We start from the raw sequence: 27,312 nt of genomic DNA on the forward strand, positions 1-27,312 counted from the left end.
CTCAGTGCCAGAATGTTGTTTGTTTGTACAAATGGATAGAGTCTAACTCCTCTTTAGTGTACAGTGGAGGGGGCTCAAACGCCCCTGCAGTGGTTTCTTGATGATTATCAGTTCCTCTCTAGAGCCTGGAAACAGCTTCGAAATAAACATTTAAGAACAGATGGATATGCTAGTTCTTCCAGGAGGTTAAGCAGCTCCTGGAGACTCTCTAAAGCTTACAAAACGAGGAGTTGTCAGATCACCCATGGGGCCAGCCAGACCCAGCTCTCCCGTGAACAGGATGTCCCTCTTACTGTGGTACCAAGTGGCTGATGACAGGTGTAGGTTTCAGAATGGGAGGCATTAGTTTCTGCCCAAACTGTGAATTTGGTGACCTAGACATTCCATGTTGGGTTTCTGTTATCATCTGGCTCTGTGACAGCTGGACGGTTCAGGCAGACAGTTCAGGATTCTGACGATGTGGTTTTCTCTGAATTTGTTTCAGGCACAGAACGAACTTTATTCAGAACAAATAATGGATTCAGTATCATCAGTGAGAATGAGGTCATAAGAAGGTAGGGATGCTTGTAAAGACAGCCTGGCCTCAAAGCACGGAAAGACAACCATTTCTTATGCAATCAGACACTCAGTACACAGGCAGCTTAATGGTAGATGGTACTACTTTCAGTCGATACTGGGTGCCATGTGAACACCCTTGAGCTGTGAGCAGTTTGAGTTAAACCACAGTTAACAACTGCAGAGAGAGAAAAGTTAGCAAAACTTGCCAGGGTTCCTCCAAGCCCTTCAAAGTCAGAGAAATGACCATTTTTGCTGGTTTTCCGACCAGTTTTTGCAAGATGGCTCTTTGTTCTTTTCCTCTTTTGGAATTTGCTGATCATTTCAGGAAATGAGATCTGCTGGGTCCTGGCTGATCCCATTTATAATTTCATCTGAAGAAAGACTCATATGGCAGGAGGTAGTTGGCTAAATGTACTTTAATTTTATTTTGTACTTCAGTTGTTCTGACGCAGTTCCTGGGGATTAGGACAAGACATGGGTTGGAGTCACCGGCACACATTTGCAGGCGTGAGGAGGCCTGTAAACAGTTTGCTGGTCTGGAGCGGCCATCGCCCTGGCCCCTGGCTCACTGTCCTTTCTCCAGGCAGCCCCAGCTTCCTCAGCTGCATCCTTGTCCTGACCCTCACTTCGGGGCTTATTAGTCCCTTGGTCCTGGTGACCTGCTTAAACCCACATTTGAGGAGTCTGGAGATGAAATGAAACCAACTGAAAGGAAGATCAAGACCGCAGTTTTAATATGTCTCTCCCTTGCCCACTGTAGGTGTTTTTCTACAGCAGGAAGAGATGCCGTGGAAGAGACGGTGTGCTTATCTGTTCTCAGACTCTGGCAGGCAGTGTGCAGCGAGAACGGTAAGCCGGGGAACCACCATCAGTCATCATCAATGCACGGTAATGGGAGAGCTCCAGAGCAGGGGTGGGGGCAGGCATGATTGTTCCCCTGGGACAAGCCCTGGAGCGTGGAGGTCTAGACCGTCCCCTGGGAAAAGCGTACAGACACGCTGCACTCTCATAGCTGCCTCCGTAGCGGGCAAGGTCACAGTCGGCATCACGTCTCATCACCTGGGCACTTGCCCTGCTCTTTGCAGACAGGTAGCTTCACTTCATGCATTGGCAGTGGGGCAGGTAAAGTTTTTCCTTTTCTGTGCTGAAAAATAGTGCTGCTTTTTGCTGACCGTAGTACCCATTTCAGCATCATGAGATTTATGGCCATCCCTGATGGCCTCTTGTGACACTGATTAATACTAAGTGGTTAATATTGAGACAGTGACATGCTTTGGGGATTTTATTTACCCTAACTCTTCCCTTTTTACATATTAGCATCTTCCGGGGTTTGCTAAATTTTTATACAGTCGCCACTCCAGTCACCTCAATGTAAATAAATATTTTAGGTGCTTCTCTCATTTTTTTAAAAAAAGTGTGTTTTCAAATGAGGGAAAAGGTTTGACTTTGAACACAAAACAGTGAAAATGGAAATAGTGATAGCTGTGTCTCCCATGCGTGGGTTCTCGCGGGAAGTCAGCGAGGGAGCTTATGAATGCAGCCTGTAAATGGTTAAATGCTGAATATGAGGGAATCTAATTTTTTATTCATTTAGTAGAGTGGAGGTATCACCTTAAATTCTAGAAATCTTAGGTTCTAGAGAATCAGGGGGCCTCTTCCATGACGGGAATTATGCTCAGACTAACATCCTTATCAAAGTGCCTCGCTACTCGCAGGACACTGCATGGGCTCTGGGGGGGGGGGTTTGCGTAGACCCCCGTGCCTGAGGTTAAGAAGATGGACTTGACGACAAGGTGTTTCCTCAGTCTGAATGGGACCTGTCTCTCTCTGTACAGCCCCACTTCCTCAGTCTGCACCCTACTTTGGTTTCTGTGAACCTTGAGATCACATCTTTTTTAACATCTGGAAATATACCATCACACACAACTTAGGACATAAATGCTCTGTCTCAGGGGAATGGCATCTTGGTGTATCCAATTCAATAAATGCAGAGACATTTTTAAATAGGACAAAGGAATGCTTGAAAGTAAAGGCATGGAAATAGGTCTGGGATATAGTGCTGACTGGAGAGAAAAGCCAATTATGGGAAGGATGTATTATATTTTAACATTATTCGTATGAATACTAGCCCCACTTAGGGAAAGAGCTTACCTGGAGGAGGTTAAAGAGAAGGAAGTCTTATTTTCAGCTGTATACACATTTTGTGTTATTTGAGTTGTTTACAGTGAGCTACTTTCCATTTTCTCGATAATCTAAACAAACTGTGCTCTGTTTCAGAGCTCAGCCTCGTATTCCAGCCTGTATCCCTATGCCTGCTCTCAGATAAATTCATGCACTGGTTTAGAAAATGAACCGGGTGAAAGGGGGAGAGGGCGTACCCAATGCTACCACCCTGGAAACAGTTCACAGCCAGGAAGGGTAGCGTGCTTCATTCATTAATGTTCTCATGTGGTCATTCTAGTTTTCTAGAAAGAACTCAGATGGTTGCTTTGGCCATTAGATGAAAATCGATGGTCTAAAGCTCTTTCACCATTCAGCTGATCTCTTTCCCTTTCTTCACATTTCTGGATACCATCCACCATGGAGCCTTTGGCAAGAACAATGATACTAGCTAACATATATGTATGTGCCAGCCCCTGTGCTCCACACCGTCACACATTAATTCATTGCATTGTCTTGACAACTGTTGCGTTGGTCCTCTTCCTCGTTCCACTAATGAGGAAGCTAAAGGATCGGTAACGCGGCTAAGGTCATTTCCTGATCGTTCAGCCCCAACAGTCTGCTTCTAGAATCCATGCTCTTCCCTCCATTATCCTGCCTCATGGAGAAGAGTTGGCTTTCTCGTTTAGAGGAGGGAAGACAGAACCCATGTGACTGTCGTGGTCTGCATGAGGCCAACGTGCCCTGTGTCTTGCAGAGGAGAACCAGCGCCTGCTTGTGCTGCGTCCGGACACGGGCCCGCTTCTGCCCTCCCTGCTGGCCTCCAGGGTCCCGGCCATCCGGCAGCAGAGCCTGGCCCTGCTGCTGCAGCTCGCCCAGACGGAGAATGGACAGAACCTGATCATCGGCCACCTTGACCTGCCCCGGTAAGGCTCGGCGTGCGTGCGGGCGGGAGCTTCCCTGCGGCATCTCAGGCTTCACCTGCCACATTAAGACCTGTCCGCTTTCCCACATCTCTGACGTGAGAGGAGCCAGCTGACCAGATTAAGGATTGAAAACCAGAAGGAGCCTTTGAGAGGAACACTCCCTCTTAAGGACCTCCAGGACAAACTCCTGTCTGAACTTACTGCCGTGGACACTGTCACTGCTGCACTTGTTTCTTTCTTTTCGTTTATTTATCTGGTCGTGCCAGCTCTTAGTTGTGGCAGGCAGGATCTTTGGTTGAGGAATGCAGACTCTCAGCTGCAGCATGTCAGACCAAGTTCCCTGGCCGGGGATCAAACCCTGGTCCCCTGTGTGAGTCTTAACCCCTGGGCCACCAGGGAACAGACACTATAGACCATGTAAATATGGCAGCACTTGCAAAACCCGATTTGGAACCTACCTGTAAAACGGGCCATTTGCTTCTGCTCTTTTAGCCTCAGTCTTGGCTCCACCCTGCTCCTGTTCTTACTTTTCTTCATTTATTCCTGTTTCAGGTAATGCTACCTGATCTTACTTATCCTTAAATCCAATCTGGAGTGAGTAGGGTATAAATACAACACATCTCAAATACTGTTGCGTGTAGGTCTTCCCAAGGCTTAAGGTGATAGGAATGGAATGTGCCTCTTTCCTAAGTAGACTTTTTTTTTTAACTTTTAAATGAGCCGTAGTGATTCTGCCTGGTGCTTTTCCATCTAAAGATTATCAGTTTGCATATGTGAAATTGCCACTTTTTATGTCAAGAAAAGGTTGCAGTTGGCAATGTCATGTGGTTCAGTCTAAAAGAAATAGTAGCTGTGATCTCGTCTGTGTGTGCGTGCATCTGTGTGTGTGCGCGCGTCTGTGTTTGTGCTCAGTCATGTCCAACTCTTGCGACCCCACAGACTGTAGCCCGCCAGGCTCCTCTGTCCATGGGATTCTCCAGGCAAGAATACTGGAATGGGGTACCACTTCCTCCTCCAGAGGACTCCCGACCCAGGGATTGAACCCAAGTCCCTTGTGTCTCCTGCATAGGCAGGTGGTCCTTTACCACTGCACCATCTGGGAAGCCCAGCCATGGATATACCTTTGCTTTATAAGTGCTTCCTATGTAATCTAAAAACAGAATTTGGCTTCCGATTCTATTCACTATTATCTCACTGGGAAGGAGACAAGATAAGTGTCCTTCCCTCATTTCACAGGTGGGGTAGGAGAGTGACTCAGGTCATCTCAGCCAGCTGTCTCCCAGGCCGTGGAGCTTGCTCCTAGTCTTGTTCCCCGTTAGAAAGGCAGCCAAATCTGAAGCCATGTCAGACCTGCTTGGACCATGCTGAGAGCTCTGGTGCCCGTCCCATGTTGGTGAGGAGGCCCATGGGTGCTGAGGACGATGTGGGGATGAGCCTGGGCTCTGGCTCGCCCCTTCTGAGCCCAGCCCAGCCCTGCGGCTCACAGGACAAGCCTTGCCAGCCCCTGAAGCTCAGCACACACAGGCAGATGGGTCGTTAGCAGAGTTAAGTCATCAAAAGCGCATTTCACATTTCAAATGACTCTGCAGTCATTTCCTCACTACCTTCATCAAATGTTTTTTCATTTGGTTTTGGTCTCTTTGAGTAAATACAGCCACGGTTATCATAAGCTTTCCCCACCCCCGCCCCAGCTTGTTTTTGAATTGCTCGAGTTTTATTTGAATTTTTCAGCATCTTAGCATTTGTCATCACCTCGTGCAGTACCGCCTACGTGCTTTAGACGAAGAAACCTCCGTTTATCACCCCTGTGCCCACTCTTCTTGTTACTATCTATCTCCAGATGAACTGGAAAGAGGTGCAACGTGTTCTCTGAAATGAGATAGTTTGAAACAGGCCAGGTCCCATGACCCTCGCATTCCTCCCCGTATGAGAATGTGAAGGGACAGACGTGCGTGAACAGCAGCGGAGTGAAGGCCAGTGTCCCTTAGGGAAAAGTGCTGGGCTTAGATTGCAGCAGTCAGGAGCCTCAGCCCTCCACATGTCTCTTTCTGCTTGTGTGGCCCAGGAAATTGCTAAGCCCTGATGCGCCTGGGATCTCGTTTGTATCAGAGATTTAAGGTGAAACTTCAGAGAGATGATGCCTATATGCCAGGTAAACTTTTTTCTGCCACATTTGACAGATTAGTCTCTTGACTTAACCAAGAGAACTCATCTTGTTTTTCTATAAACCAAGACTAAAGATAGTAATAGCTGGTTTGGTGGCTTAATGATGGCAGGGTCATCATTAAGGTCTCTGCCCCTCTCTTGACCTTTTCCTCATGGTCACATAAGGCTGCTGCAACTCCAAGCACCACATCCCTCTTTAAGACAGATTAGCACCAGCTGGGTCTGTCCCTTTTATCAAGAGGAGCTATTGCTTTTGTTTCTGTTTGGTCAGAATTGTGTCACATGCCACCCTGCAGGGGAGATGGTTCCAGCTTCTGAGGCAGAGGCAGGCAGGACAGAAGGGGGGTAACTGGATGTCTGGTTCACCAGCAAACAGCATCTGCTACATCAAAGAAAGCAACCAGTATCATGCCTGACATGTGGTCTGGACTCAGTAATGACTTTTGCATCACTTTCCATCTTCTGGGTCTATTGCTCAGGGTCCTAAACTAAGGTGAAAGCACACTTATTGGTTACTTAGACCATTTTCTGACCTATGGTCCCTCTACTTTGTCCATCAGCTGCAGGTCAGCAAAAGAACATCTGCCACCAAAAAAGGACACGCCTGTCATCTGTGTCCAGTTAGGATGTGCATTTTGTCTCATTTATGTCTCCAAGTACAAAACCCAGAGAATCTTAGACCCCCGGCTCTTCTTCTGTGCCACTCAGGTTAGTTAGTGTTCATCACAAGACTAAAGAAAACAGGTTTGCTTTGGTGAGGGAAGAACCTGAACTGAGGGAAATAAACGATTTCTGACAGCAGGAACACTGGATGGTCTCCTGAGGAAGTTGGGGTTTTGCAGAACCCCCAGGGTGGAGGGACCGTAGCAGCAATCCAGCCCAGCCCCACCCAGCACAGTGTCAACTCTGGGGTTTCCCAAAAGGCCTGTGTGTGAGGCGCGGCAGGGAAGATTCCAGCGTTTGCATTCTCTTCTTCTCCATTTGACTGGGATGGGCGCCACAGCAGCTCATAGGGTGGGGGTCTCTCCCCAGTTAAGGAGAGGAGCGTGCCCTGTTCCGGAACAGTTCTGATTGATATAAGATGATCTCCTTACACTAAACACAAGCTGCCTGCCCTCACCGCCCCGGGGCAGGTCTGCCTTCTGTACTGAGGCCTCGGTTCTGTCTGTCAAAGGCCTGCGGGTTGTATCCACTCTCCCTCTCTCCACCGCTTGTTGAGTCCAAAGACACTGGCGTTTTCCGGCCCAAGCATCCTTGTTCCCTCAACCATTCCTCAGATGGTTTGGCTTCCAGACCCCTCCCGGAACAAGCTGGTAAATAAACCCAGTTCCATACATGTGGGTGACTGGAAGCCATGCTCCTGAACATAAGAAGCCAATCTGATGGGCTCTTTTCTGTCTTTATCTCCCATTGTAGCCTCATGGCATCTGCTCGTAATGACAGCATTCTTTCTGGCCCTCCTCCTACCCTCTGCTATTCCTTCTTGGCTCCGTTGGCGAGCCCCCTTTATGCTGTCATCTTTCCAGGTCAGGGACTCCAACGTCCCATCCTTGGCCCTCTTCTCGTCCATGGCCCCAATTATCACGTCTAAGTCTCTTTCTCAGATGTTAGAAGGAAGCATCCTTCTGTCACTGGGCACCTCCATCACAACATCCCAAGTATCATAAACTTAGTAATTTTATCATAAGCTTAGTAATTTTATCATAAGCTTAGTAATTTTATGGTAAGCATAGTAATTTTATCATAAGCTTAGTAATTTTATCATAAGCTTAGTAATTTTATCATAAGCTTAGTATTTCAAAAGTAGTTCTTCAAACCCACACCCCGTAGCTGAACTTCCTGTCTTCGTATATGGCGTTTTCATGTGCCCTGCTGCCTGGGCCAGAATCCTGGGAGCTCCCTGGATGGCTCCCTCCCCACACCCCTCAGGAGACGGTACTTGTCAGTCCTGCCTCCTCAGCATCTCCTGGACGCATTTCCTCTCTCTCCTGCAGCGTTTCAGGCATCCCCTCTAGGTCATCATGAGGCCTCGTTCTTCTTGACTGTACGTCTTACTCTGCCCTGTCCCAGCTCATCCCTTGACCTTGATTGTCTGTGCAGTCCCAGCTCTCCCCCACTGGATTCCCTGCCTCCGGTGCCACCTGCTCTAATCCACCTCTGCTGCGCCACCAAAGGGATCTGTCCTAAATGCACATCTGTCCTGTTATTTTCCTACTTAAAATGCTGAAAGGACTTTTTACTGCCTACTAGACTAGTTCTTGATCTTCTGAGAAATAGAGTGTCTAGGAATCACCTGGGGACTTCATTTAAATGCAGCTTCGGGGCTTCCCTGGTAGCTCAGCGGTAAAGAATCCACCTGCCAATGCAGGAGACGTGGGCTTGATCCCTGGTCCAGGAAGATCCCACATGCGCAGAGCAGCTAGGCGCGTGCCACGACTACTGAGCCTGTGCTCTCGAGCCCGGGAGCTGCAGCTACTGAACCCACACGCCCTAGAGCCCATGCTCCGCAACGAGAGGAGCCGCTGCAGTGAGAAGGCCTCGCACCACAACTAGAGAAAAGCCCGCAGAGCAATGACGACCCCGCACAGCCCCCAAAACTAAGCAAATAAAATTATAAAATGCAACTTCCTGGAACTTCTTCTCACTCAGAAACTGAGAGAGGCTCCAGAGCCTGCAGCCCACGCTACCCCCCATACACCCCCACCGAGCAGGCCATCCACCGCCCACACTTGGGACTCAGGATGCCCAGGGAAAGTACAGACATTCTGGAAGGCCATAGACAGTCCATCGTGACCCAGGCTGGCTGCTCCCTGTCCACTAGCAGGACACCCTACACACCCACTAGCAATCCCCAAGTGTGTCTCTGCCGTTTCACGCCTCGTCATCTCTGTGACTGCTGTGCCCTCTGCCTCAGATGCTCAGCTCCTGTGCCCACATGCCTGACATGGGCCTGCAAGCTCCTTGCAGCTGGGACCTTGTCTTTTTCCACTTGGCACACAGTCAGTGCCAGTGAGTGCTGTTGACTGCCTGGACAAAGGGACAAGTAGCCAACGCTCCACTTTCAAGCAATGCAGGAATGTCCGCCTCATCTCCATCCTCCCGCAGCTCTTGCCAGGTGGGCTCCATGCCCACTTGACATGTGCCTGTTTTATCCTATCACCTGACACATCACCGTAGGAGGCCAGGCACTCAGCACGGTGTCCCGGCCAAGCACAACTCTCAGCACGCTGTAGATGCTCGGTATGGGTTTGCCGGATGGACACGTGACTTCTACTCCCATCGTCCTGGTGCTGGTCAGCCCTTAAGGCAGCCTGATACCCCATTATGTTCTGTGGCAGCAGCACCAGACGGTTTGCTCATATCCTAGGTTTGCAATTGGCTAAAAATCTTAAGTCTTTTTCACATGAGTCAGTTATCAACCAGGTCTCCCATTTCTGTTACTTAAACAGATTTTCCAGCTCTCAGTGAAGGACTTTGAGTTTAACTCTCTGAAATTTCATCTCATGTATTCAGCGACCTGTCAAAATCTTGTTAAATCTTTAATCCATCCCCCGCTTCATTAGGGGGCCTCCCACTTAGTCATCAGCACATTAGTAAGTGTGCCATTTAGATGTCATCTGTGTGATTCAGCTTGGCCGAGCCAAAGTCACATGGTAGAGGCACCAGAGGCCTTCCAAGTCAGCGTCTGATGATCAGTAAATGCAGGTTAAAACTGTTCACCCCCCTGGAACTGCACATTAAGTGGTAGAATACCTGCCTTGTTGGGGTGGGCAAGGGGCTGGGCTTCCTGGGGGCACGAGCAGCCCTCTCAGCTCACTTCGCTCAGGTGCTGACTCCTCCCTTGTTGTGGGTTCTGTGAGCTGGAGGTCAGCCCACCCTGAAGGTGTTATGTATGTTTGCAGGTTGTTGGAAGCTCTGGTGTCATTCCTTGACTTCTCAGATAAAAAGGCCAACTCAGCCATGGGACTGCTCACAGACTTGGCTCTGCAAGAAAGGTAACTTTTCTTGCCAGAAATTGACATCTCTTCTTCAGCCTCTGCTGCACCGTCTGATCTTCTAAAATGTGCGGCACGCGGGAGGTTGGGCCAACTGAGGATTCACTGCATAGGAGAGCTGATGTCCCCAAGGGCTGTGGTCACCACTTTGTCCCAATCCCTCTGCACGCAGGGGGACCCGGCCCTCAACAGGCTTGGAAGCCATATGTACTTAGAACAGTACCTCTCATAGTAAGCAAACCTACCATTATTGTGTGCTGATGAAGCTTCTTCCCCTAATCAGTGCCTAATAAATAGGAAAGAGGAGGAGGGAGGAAAAAGAAAGGGATGGGGAGGGAGGAGAAACATGGAAACACGGGAGTTCTCCTGGGCTGCCAGGGGCATAATGGGTAGCCCTAGCCTCCTGCCTTTTTTTTTTTTTTTTCCTGTTTTTTTCTTTAGCTGATGCTGGATAAGACAGTAAAGATCTTAGATTTTCATAATTTTTCATTTTTTTAAAAAATACATCTTGTTTTGTTTTTAATTTCTTCATCAACATTGAGGCATCTTACCTAGAAATGGTCATATAGCAAGAGAGCTCCTCATGCAGGTAGCTGGCCATTGGCACAGGCTGGGGGCAGTACTAGCCCAAATATCAGGTGGACGTTCATGCCATGGGGCCCTCCTGACAGCTGTGACATGTAAATGTGCTTACACCATGTAACTCAGAGCAAGGGGAGGGCAGGGGTGGTGTGAAGTCAATTTGCAGAAACCTCAGGATTCCAGCAGCTTCTGCAGAAGAGAGCCACCCTCTGAGACATGTTGTTTCACATCAAAGGCCAGTCTCCAGGCTTAGAAATAGAGTAAAGCCACATGATCTACCCAGTGACGACCTTTTCTGCTTCCGAATGACTCCACACAGGAGCAAATCACAGGGGCCCACAGCTGGACTGTCGGTTCCGTTACCCGAGACACTGCACTTATGTTTTACTTTGCACGGTGTAGAAATAAGTCATGACTGATGTTCTCTTGACAGATTTCAAGTCTGGTTCCAGACCAGCCTTCCAGACATCCTTCCGGTGCTGACGGGGGTGCTGGTGAGCAAACCCTTGTCTTGTCACCTGTGACAGACCCTCTTGGGAGCGTGCACGGGGCTGTTTCAATAGGGGTTTGCCTCCTAGAACTCCTGTGGCCTCTCGGGTTGATTGATCATTTATTCACAGCTGGAATTTACTCAAGTCTTGGTTATTGGAACAGTTGCTGTGGGGGCACGTGGAGAAGGTTCACGGTCAGGGCTGGTTGCAGGGGAGGAAGCCTGCAGGCGGTGAAGGTGGAGAGTTTGACGGTCTCCACCAGTCCCCTTCTCACCCAAGTCCTGTCATAAGCTGGTGTTGCTGTTGTGGTTCAGCCACTCAGTCGTGTCCGACTCTTTGTGACCCCATGGACTGCAGCACGCCAGGCTTCCCTGTCCATCACCAACTCTCCACGCTTGCTCAAACTCGTGTCCATTGAGTTGGTGACGCCATCCCACCATCTCATCCTCTGCCACCCCCTTCTCCTCCTGCCTTCAATCTTTCCCAGCATCAGTCTTTTTCCAGTGAGTTGGCTCTTCGCATCAGGTCGCCAGTGTCATAAGTACCACATGCAACCCTGTGCCCTGAATTGTCGTCCTGATCAGGAGAGCAGGTGTGGTGGTTGGAGTCGATGAGGGAGAAAGGTGCGAGTGTTGGGGGTAGTGGGGGAGTCCTCCAGAAGAGCGTGCTGTGATGAGACCTGTCCCTGGTGACCCGTAGAATCCTCAGGGGTCCTTGCAGGGTGCATGAGCACCCTGGTATTTCACAGATGTGGATATGGAAGCTCTGGAAAGGACCAGGACTTGCCCCAGTGCCCCCAGCTGGTTGGCGGAGTGACTGGGAGCAGGCCGAGGTGCTTTGGGGTCTGCCCCTCTTTGTGCCTCCTTCCTTTCTGCCGACGTGACCATGCTGATGTCCCCATGTGACATCAGGCTGTCTGGTTCCCAGACGTTTTGGAGAGTGAAGGACACCCCTGGAGATGATTCCGGCATTATTCCTCTGCTCTCTGCAGATTCGCGTTCTCTTCCTTCCCTTTCAGAAGAGAGATCCCAAGGTCACCAACATATCAGCTCTCTGCCAGTGTCTTGCCATCATGGGGAACTTTAGTGCTGAGACCGCCGCCCAGAGACAGATGTCTGCCTCTGAAGACTTCGGGGCTGCCTGCTTGGGCCTCATGGTACTTCAGCTTTTCTGTTCAGAGCTAGTCTTGTACCTGCTTTGGGGCCATGGGCTTCTTCTTAATTATCTGACTTTTCTAAAAATTCTGTTTGGGGGTGCAGGGACCCTTCTACAACCCTAGATGTGATGGACAGCTGGCCTTAAAGAATTCTCCAGATTAAGTCTCCTCCACCCCGGAGACGTCTGAAGGGTTCCCTATGGAGCTGGCTTGAGCACCCATTTCAGCAGCTCCCTCTGCAATTTGAACCCAGGGCCAGAGTCCCACAGCAGAGGCGCCAGACGCTCTGTGCTATAAACCGGCCTCTGATTTCCCTGCATCACTTCAGTTCGGGACACTGGCCATTTAGGGAGTGTAAGAGATCTGGGGCCATCACCCAGGGGAACAGGTGACTCTGACAGCTGCACGGCCACATGATCACATTGTCTTGTTTCCCAAGGCCAAGTGTGAGGAGGACGCGGACCTGTTCAGAGACGTCACGTATGCCCTCCTGGGACTCGTGATGAACTTGTGTCTTTGGTCCCCCTTTTTCTCCGAGGTACCGGACTCTCTTCTCCCTACCTTAACACGTTCTGTTGCATAGAACTGCTCTCGTTGCCGTGAAGGGGCTAGAAGCAGGGGACGCAAACCCTGGCGGTGGGAATGGGGAACGCTGGGCGGAGGTTCCACCCCTGCTCTGCTGAGGGATGGATGAGTCCCTCTGTCAGTTATTCATTCTGCAAACCAGCTGCGTGTCCAAGGCGCTGCGCACGGTGCTAAGTTCTGCATTTACACAGTCAAATATGATGTGGCCCTCATCGTTGGGGGAGATGGATGTGGGAAAGAAATGAGAGCGATCACAGATGTTGTGAAGGAAATGGGGACTGCCCTGGCGGTGGTGAGAAGGAGGGAGTGGGGAGTGGCTGGTTCTGTGTGAGCGCCCAGAAGGAATCAGCAGATGACCGTGGCCGGGACAGGCAAGCTCCTTCTCGCGCTCCCTGCTGTTGTAGGTTTGGGCCATGGAGGTGAGCAAGAAATGCCTGTCTCTGCTGAACAGCCAGGATGGAGGAATCCTCACAGTAAGCTGCCCCCAGGGAAATCCAGAAACCGCTTCCTTTGTTGTTCTCAGTTTTGTTTTGCTCTGCAGTCACCACCCACGCCTTTGAGCTTCTCTGACTTTCTGAGGCATGGGGCAGACATACTCCTCAAAACGATGCCCATAAGCACAGAAATACTGAATTTGCCTATAGGTTCGGGGGATTTGGTGACCCTGCCCCCCACAGTGCCCATCTGTGGATGCCCTAGAATCTAGGAATTCCAGTTAAGAATCCTTTTTCTTGAAGGTGTGGAGCTTAACAGCTGACACCAGGTCATCTATCTGATTTGTCCCATATCAAACCATCCTTGTGTGACTTGGACAGGTCAATTGATTTTCTTTAAAGTCTTTTCTCAGGGCACATATGTTAAAGCCAGTGACTCTGGAGGGGTTTGTCCACAATGGTTTTAGCCGCCTTGGAGATAAGTGCTGGAATGGTTTTCTTGCTTCTGTTTCTGACATTTGGATAAGAGAACTAAGGCCTGTGGCTAGCACAGTGTACCAGGAGGAGAGTGTTGAGGTGATTCAAGAGGCTGTTTGCCATCATCGTGGGATGTGTTCTTCACTCACATGAGGAATCACCCCAACATTTCTACCTATTAGATCTCTAAACCTGGAGAAACAATTGGGGTCATATCCAAGGCAGATCTGGGAAACCAGCCCTTCAAGGGTCACAGCCTGGGAACTGGTTCAAGGGTTGTGAAAAGGTTCCAAGTAGGTCCAGTGAATCTTGTGTGTGATCTCTAAGCTGACAACTTCCCTGCAGTCAATCCAGACTAACAGGGCAAAGTGTTTAACCTAAGCTCCAGGAAGAGGTGTTGGATCTTCAGGTTCCCTGAGACCCCCAGCAAGTGTATAGAAAATTTTGCATGTCTGTGCATTTTCATGGGGCTCAAGGAGCGCACCACGGTTTCATCAGATCCTCAAAAGAGTTGCATGGCCCCCAAAGTGGTAAGCATCACTGTTCTTGGGGACTTGGGGTCTTCTGACTGGTGGGCCTAGTGGGTAAGCTATCTCACTGATGGGTAAGTTATTATAGCCAGTTTCTGGATGATGGAAAACAGCTGCAAGACTGATGATTAATGAGGCACCACTGAAGACACCTTCATGCAGAGGGCAGACGAGGGGAGCACAGCTGGCAGGTGGCCAGTGTGGGTTCCAGTTCAATGGAGGAGACAGAATTCAAACTGCCAGCTACACACAGCAGAAAACGGAAGTAGGAGATGAGGGGGCTACATTTGGTAGCCAGGCATCTATTCCTCAGGCATAAAATATGAGCTTTTTTGGCTTAAGGAATTGAAAGACCAGAGAAAAAAATGTTTACTTTCTAGTAGTTGAGAATGCCACCTCTCTACCTGTGAGTGGACAGACTCTTCATAAACACAACATACCCAGACATACTGCTTTTCTTATAAATGTGACTTGCAAGCTTAGAGTCACGAGGCATTTCAGGAAAGCCATACAAATAAATAGACAAAGCAGAGTAAGCAGAAAACTTGAGTCCGAAAAAAATAGAGATGATGTAGGAAAGAGAAGAAAAAACTAATAGCTATTATTTGTATCTTCAGAAAGATTCAAAATGGTGTTATGGCCATAAAACAGTAACAACTTGCTATTAAAAAATTCAGAACTGGAAAATAAAAATCAATAAAGTCTCCCAGAAATTAGAATAAAAAGATTCAAGAAAGATAAAAGTCCCAGAGGATCAATCCAGGAAGTCTACCATGTACTAAGGGTCCTGCTGGTATCAGAGCCCCACAGGAATACAGGGCAGGACTTTCTTGCTGAGGGGTGAATGCTGGTCCTTTGTGAAGCTGGAATGGGCTGAGCCTCTGTGGGCTTAGGGGCCATGTTGGCAGCCCTTCAATTTGAATCAGCTACCCAGTAGCTTTACTGTAAACATCAGTACTTGCTATCAATTACTCAACCATTGTATTTTTAAAATCAAGGTACATGTTTTGCATCTAACACTAATGATTCTTGCCTCACCAAACTACTTGTTAACTTTAAAACATCATCAGCATTTTAAGAAAAAAAAATTGTATTGAGGTATAATTGATATACAAATTTAAAAAAAATTTTTTTATTGAAGGATAATTGCTTTACAGAATTTTGTTGTTTTCTGTCAAACCTCAACATGAGTCAGCCATAGGTATACATATATCCCTTCCCTTTTGAACCTCCCTCCCATCTCTCTCCCCATCCCACTCCTCTAAGTTGATACAGAGCCCCTGTTTGAGTCTCCTGAGCCATACAACAAATTCCTGTTGGCTAGTTGGTATACAATTTTATATAACTTTCAGGTATATGGCATAGTGATTCACAATTTTTAAAGGTGATGCTCCATTTATAGTTATGATAAAATATTGGCTATATTCCCTGTAGCGTATAGCATAAGCTTGCAGCTTATTTATTTTGTGCATAGTAGTTTGCACCCCTTAATGCCCTACCCTGTTCTTGGCCCTCTCCCCGTGGGAACGTTAAAGCATCCTTTCCTTTCTGCTTCACTCAGAGAGCTGCTGGCGTTCTCAGCCGCACCCTTTCTTCCTCTCTGAAAATTGTTGAGGAGGCCCTCAGAGCAGGAGTGGTGAAGAAGATGATTAAATTCCTGAAGGTAAAATAACTTCATTAGTTACAACCCCCTGAATTTCCAGGAGTGTCATCTTTTATTTGGGGGACAGAATTAAGGAGGGCTTTGTTCAGCAAAGGTCCTGCCTTTTCCCCTCTGCTAGTTTCTAACCTTCTTGAATGGGGATTCCCTTCTGCCTATTCACCTAGACTACTCAGACCAGCAATGTAAGACTGTTGGACAAACAATTGTTCATTAGGCACATCCATAAAAATGCTTACCACTCAAGCCTAACTTTAAAAATGTTTGGCCTCTGTCTTCAAAAGAGATGGTCTGAGTCGCTTCAACAAACTCTCTCAGGCCCTGGTTCTGTTCGTGTTTTCCTGCTCACAATGCTCTTTCCAGTTTCCTGAAAACGTTGGGGGGTAACTCCATTTATGAAATATGTAGGCTTCAGAGTAACCACGTGATTTTCAGAAGGATGTTCAGGTTTTCCCTGCAATATGAGTGCAGTGGAAAATCCCATGGACAGAGGAGCCTGCCAGGCTACAGTCCATGGGGTCAAAAGAGTCAGACACTACTGAGGGACTGAGCACACACGCAGAAACACGAGAGTGAGCTAGATTCTCTGAACCAGGAGATCAGTTCCTAGGTTGCATCTCTGGGTCCCACTTGTAATATGTATGCCCAGTGAGGTTCACTCACCTGAATTAGCTTGATGACCCCACAGGAGACTTATTCATAAACACCTAGGCTGAGTGGCACCAAGAAGGGTGGGCTGTGAAGGGGCTACTGCTGGGGCAGGGGTGATATCAAGGGGGCAGAATGGTGGGTCTGAGTTTAGGCTGCCGCACAGATGATGGTCATCATTCACTCTGTATAATTCTTGTGTAACCACCGCATCCTGCTGAGTCCATGTACACACATGTGTGCCTTATGCATGCGTTTCCTCACACATGCATTTTAGAGACCCCTGCATAGGGTGATTTTGTTATGATTTGACAGTTATCCCCCCTTAAAATGACCTAGGTCTGTGATGTGTTCCATGCAGACCTGTCAGCCTGGCAGCCCTAGCAAGTCAGCCTTCATTCTCAAATTGTGAAATGACACGGGAGGGCCTTTCCCTCCCTTCTTGGTAGATCTGCTGGTCGACAGCATCATTCTTTTCTCAGCCCCTCACTCCTAAAGCCTTCCACAGATAATTACTCAGATGTCCATGGCAGGGCTCCATTCATAGCGGGGCTGCGGGCCATGTTACAGAGGATGTGAGTGACCCTGCACCCCAGCAGGGACCAGACCCCCTTGCCTGGAAGCACACATATTGTCAGCAGCGCGCTGTCAGAAGTTTAAGAAGCCACGAGCATAATCCCAGCTGCTCACTGTCATTTCTGGCCAGGAACAACCGTAGCATTGATTTCTTGTTTTCATTGCACTCTGAAATCTAGGCAGGAGGCCAGACTGCATCACGTTACGCAGTCAAGATACTTGCCATCTGCACAAACAGCTATCAGGAAGCGCGAGAAGAAGTGGTAAGACTGGATAAAAGTAAGTGATCGTTTCATTAAGCAGAGCCCGCATTAACTTGGAGGTTAATCTAGCCTCGAAGCTGCAGAGAGAGCTGCGGGCGAGGAGGGAGGAGAGACCGAGGAGGCTGTGCCATGCCTCCCCACCCTCCTGCAGTGTGTTCGGGGACCCTGTCACCTCACCTCCAGCTCTGAATGCCTTTTGTTAGCCTTTGGAAGCTCCTGGGCGCTGTGCCTATGCTAGAGACTCAGCTGGGAAACAGATCGAACTAAGATCCTCTCCAAAGCACTCTCCTTAAATGACCTAATGCAGGTCCTCTCCCTTCCCGGGGGAAACACCTCAGTGACCACGCGCGAGGGGGAGTCCAGTGCGGCTGTGGTCTAATCACCGAACCACTGCCATCAGTGGGGGCAGGGCAGTTCCCCTTGTGGGTGGGAACTGAGGGGGCCCACCGAGTGGGGAGCAGGACACTTCCCTGTGGAGCCTGTTCCGGGCCCCACAGGTCCAGGGTGCTGGCTCACGGCCTCCCACTCAGGCAAGGGATGCCGAGAGGAGCAGGGAGTTTCCGCACGCTGGCATTCCTGGGACGGCTGAGTGCTGTGGGCTCCTGAGGCCGCTCAGAGACACAGCCAGGAGCCAAGGAGCTTTGGCGCACTCACTAGGGATTCGTTGAGTGGGTGATACGGTGGCCTTCCACCGCCCCCTCTCCGTGCCCACCATGTCACCCTGCCAGCCTCTCTGCCTGTTCTCCTCTGCCCCATAGAGCTCGGGATTCTGATGCAGCTGCTGGACTCGGAGGATGAGATCCTGGTGGGTAACGCCGCCCTCTGCCTGGGGAACTGCATGGAGGTGCCGCACACGGCCTCGTCCCTGCTGTCCACAGACATCGTGCCCATCTTGCTGAAGCTGGCAGGCAGCGATGCCCAGCGGACAGCTGTGCAGCTGAACGCGGGCATTGCCCTGGGGAAGCTGTGCACGGCAGAGCCCAGGTGCGCAGGGCCAAGGGGAGCCCAGCTCCTTCTCTGCAGGAAGACCCCCCCACCCCCGCCCTGACCCGCCCAGGACACTGGGGAGCGCTCAGGCTGAAGCCAGCGAGGGGACACAGCATGGGACAGGGGTCTTTCCTGGCACCAGCAGCCATCGTCTTCTCTCTGCTCAGCTCCCGCACTCTCCTCTTTCCTCTCCTCCTCCCTCTCCTCGCACCAGCCCCACCTCTCTCTCCTACCCTTCTATCTCCTCTGCTTTTCCAGAAACAAGCCTCTAACTTCATTTTTTTTTTTTTTTTGCTTGGGGCCTAAGCGTATGGAAGAGTGCCCTGTAGGGTATGTTCTTGAGAAAACAGGCAAGCTGGGGGCGGGGGGACAGCCGGATGAAGAGCGCCCGACAAGCCAGGCCAGGAGCCTCTGCGTGACCGTGCCTGTCTCAGCTCGGCTCCCGCTCCACTCTGTCCTGATCTGAGGCAGGGAACACCTGGTCCTCGTGCTCCTGGAAGGCGCCCGTGTGCCTGAGCGTGGAGCCCTGGCCCCCGAGGGGTGCCTTCCGCGGACAGGGAGGGGCTATGGCCAAGCCCGCTTCCTTCTCTCCCAGCCTCACCCTCCGATCCCTCCTCTGGAGAATGTGGGAGCTGGCCTGGGTCACACCTAAGGTCCTTCCAAGTTCTGATTGTTCAAATGGAAAGAATGGATGAAAGCTTTCTTCTATAGAAAGCAAGGTGCATTAACTAGGATGGGCTCACTGTGGCAGCCTGCCGGGCTATCCCTGAGAGCGGGGCCCCACGGGTCCCTGGCACACCTGCCACTCTCGCAGTGGGCATTGCCGTGTTCCCTGGGCCTCCTGGGGGCTCCCCACTCACACAGCGGGTACTGCCGTGTTCCCTGGGCCTCCTGAGGGCTCTCCACTTTGATCTTTAGGGAAACAGCTTCTGCCCTGTCCCGCCTTCCCAGCCAGCTTCTTCCTAAGCCAAGGGGATGCCTCTGGGCCCCAGATGTCTGTGCCCTGGCATTTATGTCCTGGAGTTTGTGCTTTGATTATGACAGGTTTGCTGCTGTGCTGAGAGAGCTTCATGGGATGGAAATTCTCAACTCTACCATGAAGTATGTGGAGAATTCTTGAGAGACGTGGTGTCCGAATGGGTTTTGCCTATGACTGTTCACTCTGGTTGTTCCTATGCTAATAAAGCCTTTTTGAATATCCGCTCCAGACCCCAACATGGATTTTCAGAGTGCTCGCCAGTTGGTTTTCACTGGCCGTGGGACTTTTCCAGACTCTGATAGTAATGGGTCTAGTTGGGAGCTAGGTTTCGCCTAACATCCTGCCCCTTTTGTTGTTTTCTGCTGGCATTGCACTAGAACCATCAGGTTTTTCAGCAGTGACTTTTCGACCTCTGTTTTCCAGCTCTGAAGTGCCAAGACACAGCCCTAGTGACATCTGCGAGGCAGCAGTCTCTTCGAGCCTGGCCTGCCACTGTGGCATGAAGTCTTTAATTCAGTGGGGTGAGTGGTGGGTGGTAAGCTCCCTGGCAGGGAGTTCTGTAAGGTTCAGGGGGATCATTCCTGCAAGCACCACCCGGCGCCTTCGTCCACCCTGTGCAAGGATGCTGTAACACGCCCTTCTCTTAAACTGTCTTCAAGTGCCAAAGCAGGGGGAATCTCCTTCTGCGCTGAACTCTCCCAAACACAGATGTAATCTATTTCTCTAACCCACCTTGCTCGCCCACCCCCATCCCCAAAAGGCACTGCTCCCTTACAGTTGCCCCAAGTCTGCTTGGAAACTGACCGGGTCAGCTCTGGACCCCGAGTCCTGAAGCAAAAAGTCCAGTAAGTGCCACTGCTCTTCCACTTCTCCGTACAATCCCTTGACTCTTTTAGGGTCAGAGGCAGGACCTTCATGGTATCAGTTCAGTTCAGTTCAGTTCAGTTCAGTCACTCAGTCGTGTCTGACTCTTTGTGACGCCATGAATTGCAGCATGCCAGGCCTCCCTGTCCATCACCATCTCCCAGAGTTCACTCAGAGTTGCGTCCATCGAGTCAGTGATGCCATCCAGCCATCTCATCCTCTGTCATCCCCTTCTTCTCCTGCCCCCAATCCCTCCCAGCATCAGAGTCTTTTCCAATGAGGCAACTCTTCGCATCAGGTGGCCAAAGTACTGGAGTTTCAGCCTCAGCATCATTCCTTCCAAAGAAATCCCAAGGTTGATCTCCTTCAGAATGGACTGGTTGGATCTCCTTGCAGTCCAAGGGACTCTCAAGAGTCTTCTCCAACACCACACAGTTCAAAACCATCAGTTCTTTGGCTCTCAGCCTTCTTTACAGTCCAACTCTCACATCCATACATAACCACAGGAAAAACCATAACGTTGACTAGACGGACCTTAGCAAAGTAATGTTTCTTCTTTTGAATATGCTATCTAGGTTGGTCATAACTTTTCTTCCAAGGAGTAAGCATCTTTTAATTTCATGGCTGCAGTCACCATCTGCAGTGATTTTGGAGCCCCAAAAAATAAAATCTGACACTGTTTCCACTGTTTCCCCATCTATTTCCCATGAAGTGATGGGACCGGATGCCATGATCTTCGTTTTCTGAATGTTGAGCTTTAGGCCAACTTTTTCACTCTCCTCTTTCACTTTCATCAAGATATAGTGAATGCCAAAGACTCCCAGACCAAAGTTCTCAAAAATCTGTGGTCATACTTACCCTGCTACCTGGCAGCTGTGTGGCTGGACAAATTCCTTAAGGTCTCTGAGCCCTGGTTGCAGCGTTTGGAAAAGCTGGAGCAATACCTGTCCAACCTATCCCCAACATTACTGTGAAGATTAAATGAAGTTTTGGAGGTAAAGGCACAAGGAATTGCAAAATGCTACACAAATGTATGAGATTTCCAGGCTCTATCTTGAGATGGGGGGAGTTGACTATGATGTCAGTTGAGTCAAATTTGAAGGACCTGGGGAAGGGTAAGCACATGTCCTTTAAGGAATCAGAACTGGACTTTTTAAAAAGAAAGTTGTTTATTTATTTGGCCGTGGTGGATCTTTGTTGCTGTGCACAGGCTTTTGGGCTTTCTCTGGGTGTGGCATTGCAGTGTGTGGGTTTCTCACTGTGGCGGCGTCTCATTGCAGAGCACAGGCTCTGACCCCAGGGGCTTCAGTAGTTGTGACGCACAGGCTGAGTTGCCCTGCATCAGGTGGAATCTTCCCAGACCAGGAATTGAACCCATCGAATCCCTGGCAGATGGATTCCTGGCTGCTGGACGACCAGGGAAGTCCAGAACCAGACGTTTTTGGACTGCATAGGAAAGGAAATCCTCCTGAGAGATTTGCTGCAATGCACCCAAACAAATATGTCTTCACAAGTGAGACAGCCCTTGGCTTCCGTGAAGAACTTTGCTCCTGGAACCACGAGAGATGATCAGCACTTTGGGGGCTAGAAGGAAACGAGTAGCCCCAAGAATCTCACTCTGGGTCAGGCTCACTGGAGCACTTAGTGCTGCTGCCCTAGCGCTGTCCCTGGGTGGCCGGTAAGTGACAAGGCCATGTTAGAGAGGCTGGGACTCGCCCATTCAGTCCCATCGCGCAAACAAACACTCTTCAAGAGGCCCCTGAATCGCAGAGGGAGACGGCTTGGCGCTAAACAGAGCACAGAGAAGAAAATTAGAGGCTGCGAAATTTGCTGTTTGAGGGAGAGAATTCAGTGGAGCTTTAAAAATGGAGAAGGCTGCCTGTGCCCCTAATCAGCAGACCTGTCTTCTCCAATCTAAAGTTCAGGCACCCCCTCCTCCTCCCTCTCTCTGGCTGCTCTCCTCCTCCCCGGCTCTTGAAAATGGCTATTATCTGTGTAATTTCTTTCCCCAAAGAGTGGGGAAAGTCAAATTATATTATTATCTTTGCTTCGGAGAAGCTGCCAAGTGCCGTCATCTCTGCTTTGCAGGAATGTCTGGCGGTACCTGAGGTGCGCCTTTCTCTCACAGGTGGAGAGAAATGATTTACACGCTGGAGTCTCCATCTCTGTGGAGCCAGCCCTCCCTGGTCTCATCGCCTCTACTCACGCTACCACGCAGGGCTCCCAGGCAGCCTGGGAGAAACGATCTATATGTTGAAGGAGGGGCACCTCTCCTTGTGCCAGGAGACACGAGCACCGTCCTAACCACCCTCAGGATCATGGCTTATTCCGGGAAAGCAGTCTGTTGGTTCCACGGGCAGTGGGATTGTCCATCCTGAAGAGCCGGGACAGGGCTTCCCAGGTGGTGCTAGGGGTAAACGACCCACCTGCCAAAGCAGGAGATACGGCCGAGACGGAGCTTAGTAACCAGCCTGAAGCCACCACAGGTGTCAAGCCCTGGATGGCAACCTGCTGTCCTAGGCTAGGTGATGCCAGCAGTGCGAGAAGGTAGCAAGACCGGACTGCGGTTAATAGGTTTCAGAAGTGACAGGAAAGAGCAGGACATGCTATCGCAGGCACTTTCCTGAGGATCTGTTGGGACGAGAGCTTCCTGGCTTGGAGAACTGAGAGAAGGAGAGTACTATCTGAAGCTTCCTGAGGCCAGGTGACTTTTTCAGCAAAAGTTCTCATTTTCTGAATGCCTTGAAAAGGCAGGTTCCACAAGGCCCAGGAAGAGGAGAGAGTAATCGGAGATGAGGACGACATTTACAGGTCACTCCCTTTCTCAAGGCGCGCGGCTCTTGGTCCTCCTGGGCCTGTGACCGGCCAGCCGGCAGAGAGAAAGTCCTGCCTGAGCTCTGCTGCAGGCACTGTCACGACTGTCTGAAGATCCAGCCCTTGCAAGCCTCACAAAGACCCAGTGAGGTGGGCATTATCTCACTTTGTGGGCAAAGAAACTAAGATGTGAAGACAATTGGTGCTTCTCACCCAGGACCACCTGGCAAGCAGGTTAGGGAGTCAGAATTTGACCCCAGCCTGGATTTTAACCCCTTCTGAGTAAAAAGCGCGCTTCCGTTTACTAAACATGGCCTGAGGGAAAAATTACCAGTTTCTCCAAGCCTCAGTTTCCTCTCTGTAAAATGGGAGAAACAGTCCCTACTTACAGTGTTCTTGGGTTTGGATATAACCCATATGCAGGCCCTGGCTCAGGCAACTGATAAATAGAAGACATTCTCTTAAGAGGGACTATTTTTTTTCTTTTTTTAAAAAAATTTTATTTATTATTATTATTTTTTTAATTTTAATTTTTATTTTACTTTACAATACTGTATTGCTTTTGCCATACATTGAAATGAATCCACCATGGGTGTACATGGGATCCCAAACATGAACTCCCCTCCCACCTCCCTCCCCATAACATCCCTCTGGGTCATCCCTGTGCACCAGCCCCAAGCATGCTGTATCCTGCATCGGACATAGACTGGTGATTTGATTCTTACATGATAGTATACATGTTTCAATGCCATTCTCCCAAATCACCCCACCCTCTTCCTATTATTTTTAAGCCAGAAATTGCCATGATCTTATTTTCTGCCCCCTCCCACCCTCAGCAATCTGCTCACCCTCCTAGGTACTCACCTCTAGGCAAGAAAGCAGCTATGTGGCTCTTATGTCTGCTCTTCCCTCCCTCCTGTACCCGACGGCAAACTCAAGGATCCCTCAAGACTTGTCTGTGGGCAGCGAGGTCTGAGGGCACCAGGCCTGGGTGGGGTGGGGTTCTGAGCAGGGCTCCCCGAGGTTCAGCAATGCTCCTTGCCAGGAACAAGGTGCCGGGGCTTCCCTGGCCAGGAGGCAGGCTGTGTCTGCATGGGCAGGACCCCATGGGCTGGGAACCCCATGCAGAAAGGGCTGTGGGTGCTTGGATCAATGTCTCAAATCCCCCTCACCAAACAGATGCTCCCTGCCACTTGCTATTTGACCTCAGTTTAGAATCCAGAAAGCCCATTGATTCCAATGCCTCCAGTGCCCCAGTCATCAGAATATGCGTTGTTCTTTCCACCTCGCCCCTGGCACTGAGCACTGGGAAAGGAGGCGCGGGTCACAGCGGGGCCCACAGGGGACAGCTCCCACTGCCGCTGCTGCCTGCCACATGCCAGTGAAGCCCAGAGCTGCTGTGATCTGAAGCCCTGCCGAATGACATTCTGTCAAGACCTCTAGTTTAATCTCAATTTCAAAAAGGCAAAATGAAGAATGGGTGCTCCCTGGAGCCAGCCTGGCCTTCGGTCTGAATTTGCCCTGAGGCCACGATCCCATTTCTCTGACTGCTTTCTGGTCTCGGCTCCTGCAAGGGGTGAGGGAGGGCCCTTGGGTGCCAGCAGAGCGCGGGAGCAGCACCTGCTTCTGTGCCCTGCCAGCCACCCCACACCCAGGTCAGCCCAGTTCCGGAGCTGGGCTCCCGTCCCCGAGTGAGGGTGGCTGTCTGCCAGCCGTGCCGCTTCCTCTCAGCCCGAGCATCGCTCCCCCGTCACATGCCGGTCTCCAACTTCATATTGTGCTTTTAACCTTCAGCAGCTCCATCTGCTCATTTAGATCCCTCACGTCCCCTCCAGCCACAAGTCCACCCAGACACATGCACACACAGGCGGACTTCATCCCTCTGCAGCTCAGAGATGAATTTCCACATGAAAATGGATGAGTTCCCAAGCAGCGAGGATTTAGGCTGATCAAAGGCACGTTAAGAGAGGGGGATATTAGAATGAGTGACGAGGACAAAGGCTCCTAGAATGTCCAGGCTGAAAATAATTCAGGGACCATCTAATCCACTGTCAACTTTATTGGAAACCATCTGATTTCAATTGCTAAATACAATTCACTGTTCAAAATGTGTTGCCCAGGCCACTGTCCCCCATTTTAAAAATGAGGAAATCAAGACTCCAAAAGACCCAGTGAGCTGTCCTCCATGTGTGAGAAGCTTCTGAACCAAGGCACAGGGAAGGGCAGGGACCCACGGGGTCTTCTGGCAAGCAGGGTATGCAGTGGCTGGAGGGCAGGTGTCCCGTGTCCTGATGCCGGGTTCAAAGCCCAGCTTCACCTCTTATAATGTCATGCCTTCGACTGCCTTGTCTGCAAATGTAGGGTGGGGAAGGTATGATAGATATTTCATGGGTTTATGGTGAGGATTAAAGGAGATGACTTCTGCAAAGTTCTCAGCATCGTGCTAAGCACACAGTGAGCCCTCAGGAAAGGGTTAGTATCGCTGCTGCTGTCTTTGTACTGGAATCAGCTGCTTCCATAGATGCCCCCTGCCTCGCCAACCGTATATGCTCTTTTCCCGAGTTCTTAAATGTGAGGGTCTTTATCAGAAGGGCTTCCAGACGTTATCCTGGATGTAGACTGACTCGGGGGCTGGGCTGGTGTGGACGGCTGGTAGGGAATCAAGATGGGGTGGGAAGCATGCATCGGAGAGCGTCAAGGACTGAGACACTCAGTCAATAAGGTAAGACTTGGCTGCACTCCACACTACGTTATCAGTAGTGAGGAAAATAGGAAAAAGACAGGCACCGGATTTGGTTAACTTGAGTTATAGTAATAGCCGCCTTGCTGATCTGCCTGTCTCATTCTGTCTCCTAAGCCAGCCTGCACAGTGCAGCCAGAGTAATCCTCTTAAAGATCACTTTCATTATGCCGCATCCCTTTTCAGGCACCTGCTCGTAACTGCCTGCAGAATGAAGGACACACTCCTTCACCATGTGTGAGAATGTGGGTGTCTGCCTGTGGATGTGTGCGTGGGTGTGTGCGCTGTGAGTGCATGTGAGTATATGGGCAAAGGAGGAAGAAGAACATATGGCTTTTTGAATTTTCTGAAAATTTGCTGATAAAGCACTCACATTATTTTCTTTAAACTATTATATGATTTATATACATTCCTAGCACTAGATATCAGTAAGAGCCATGATTCATAAGTTTTAGGTATAATTTTAAAATTACCCCTTAAATATTACCAAAATTACACACGGCCATATCACATGACCCATGCAGTGTGATCTCACTGAACCTTAGAGTTGGCTTGGTTTCAGGGTCATATCCTGTTACTGTCACCAAATCAGACTTGGGTCTGCTCCCCCGGTGTGCAGTAAAGCCAGTCTAGGGACACCAGGTTGTGATGAAGAAAAGTGCAGCATTTATCACAGGGCACCAAGCAAGGATTGCCAAGAGAAATGTCAATAACATCAGTATTCAGATGACACCACTCTTATGGCAGAAAGTGAAGAGGAACTAAAGAGCCTCTTGATGAAAGTGAAAGAGGAGAGTGAAAAAGTTGGCTTAAAACTCAACCTTCAAATAATGAAGATTGTGGCATTTGGCCCTATCACTTCATGGCGAATAGATGGGGAAACAATGGAAACAGTGAGAGACTTTATTTTTCTGGGCTCAACAATCACTGTAGATGGTGACTACAGCCATGAAATCAAAAGACGCTTGCTCCTTGGAGAAAAGCTATGAGATACTACTAACAGAGAAAAAAAAAGCAGAGATACTACTGACAAAGGTCCATCTGGTCAAAGCTATGGTTTTTCCAGTAGTCAGGCATGGATGTGAGGGTTGGACCATAAAGAAGGCTGAGTGGCGAAGAATTGATGCTTTTGAACTGTGGTGTTGGAGAAGACTCTTGAGAGTTCCTTGGACTGCAAGGAGATCCAACCAATCAACCCTAAAGGAAATCAGCCCTGAAGATGCTGAAGCTGAAACTCCAGTATTTTGGCCACCTGATGCGAAAAACTGATTCATTTGAAAAGATCTTGATGCTGGGAAAGATTGAAGGCAAGAGGAAACGGGGACGACAGAGGATGAGATGGTTGGATGGCATCACCAACTCAATGGACATGAGTTTGAGCAAGGTCCAGGAGTTGGTGATGGACAGGGAAGCCTGGCATGTTGAAGTCCATGGGTTGCAAAGAGTTGGACACAACTGAGCGACTGAACTGAACTGAAGCAAGGAGTCCAGAAAGTTCGTGCTCAAAAGACCCAAACTCCCCAATGGCTTTCAGGGAAAGGGTGAAATTGGAGAGTTAGGAGGTATGTGACCAGCTTGTGGACATTCTTCTGATTAGTTGGTGGTGAGGTAATGGGAGTTAACATCATCAACCTTCTGGTTCCAATCAGTCTGGGGTTTACCTGCTGTGGTCAACACACAGTTAACTTCTCTCACCTAGTAGGAGTTTCAGTCTCTGAAAA

General features: G+C 49.7%; 1 protein-coding gene across 2 annotated transcripts in view; it reads left to right on the forward strand.

Annotated features, from left to right (window-relative positions):
* TTC12 (tetratricopeptide repeat domain 12) overlaps positions 1–19,314 on the forward strand; it is a 48,947-nt gene extending 29,633 nt beyond the window's left edge. For both annotated transcript variants that reach the window (XM_068988971.1, XM_068988972.1), the window contains exons 10-21: positions 485–554; positions 1,319–1,407; positions 3,476–3,644; positions 9,713–9,805; positions 10,821–10,881; positions 11,897–12,034; positions 12,474–12,572; positions 13,024–13,092; positions 15,622–15,723; positions 17,124–17,223; positions 17,966–18,191; positions 19,239–19,314. In XM_068988971.1, coding sequence (XP_068845072.1) covers positions 485–554; positions 1,319–1,407; positions 3,476–3,644; positions 9,713–9,805; positions 10,821–10,881; positions 11,897–12,034; positions 12,474–12,572; positions 13,024–13,092; positions 15,622–15,723; positions 17,124–17,223; positions 17,966–18,191; positions 19,239–19,314 — 1,292 coding nt within the window. The remainder of the gene's footprint in view (positions 1–484; positions 555–1,318; positions 1,408–3,475; positions 3,645–9,712; positions 9,806–10,820; positions 10,882–11,896; positions 12,035–12,473; positions 12,573–13,023; positions 13,093–15,621; positions 15,724–17,123; positions 17,224–17,965; positions 18,192–19,238) is intronic.
* Positions 19,315–27,312: the final 7,998 nt, after the last annotated feature.

This window comes from Capricornis sumatraensis, chromosome 16 (assembly GCF_032405125.1).
Source record: "Capricornis sumatraensis isolate serow.1 chromosome 16, serow.2, whole genome shotgun sequence".
Classification (NCBI taxonomy): Eukaryota; Metazoa; Chordata; class Mammalia; order Artiodactyla; family Bovidae; genus Capricornis; species Capricornis sumatraensis.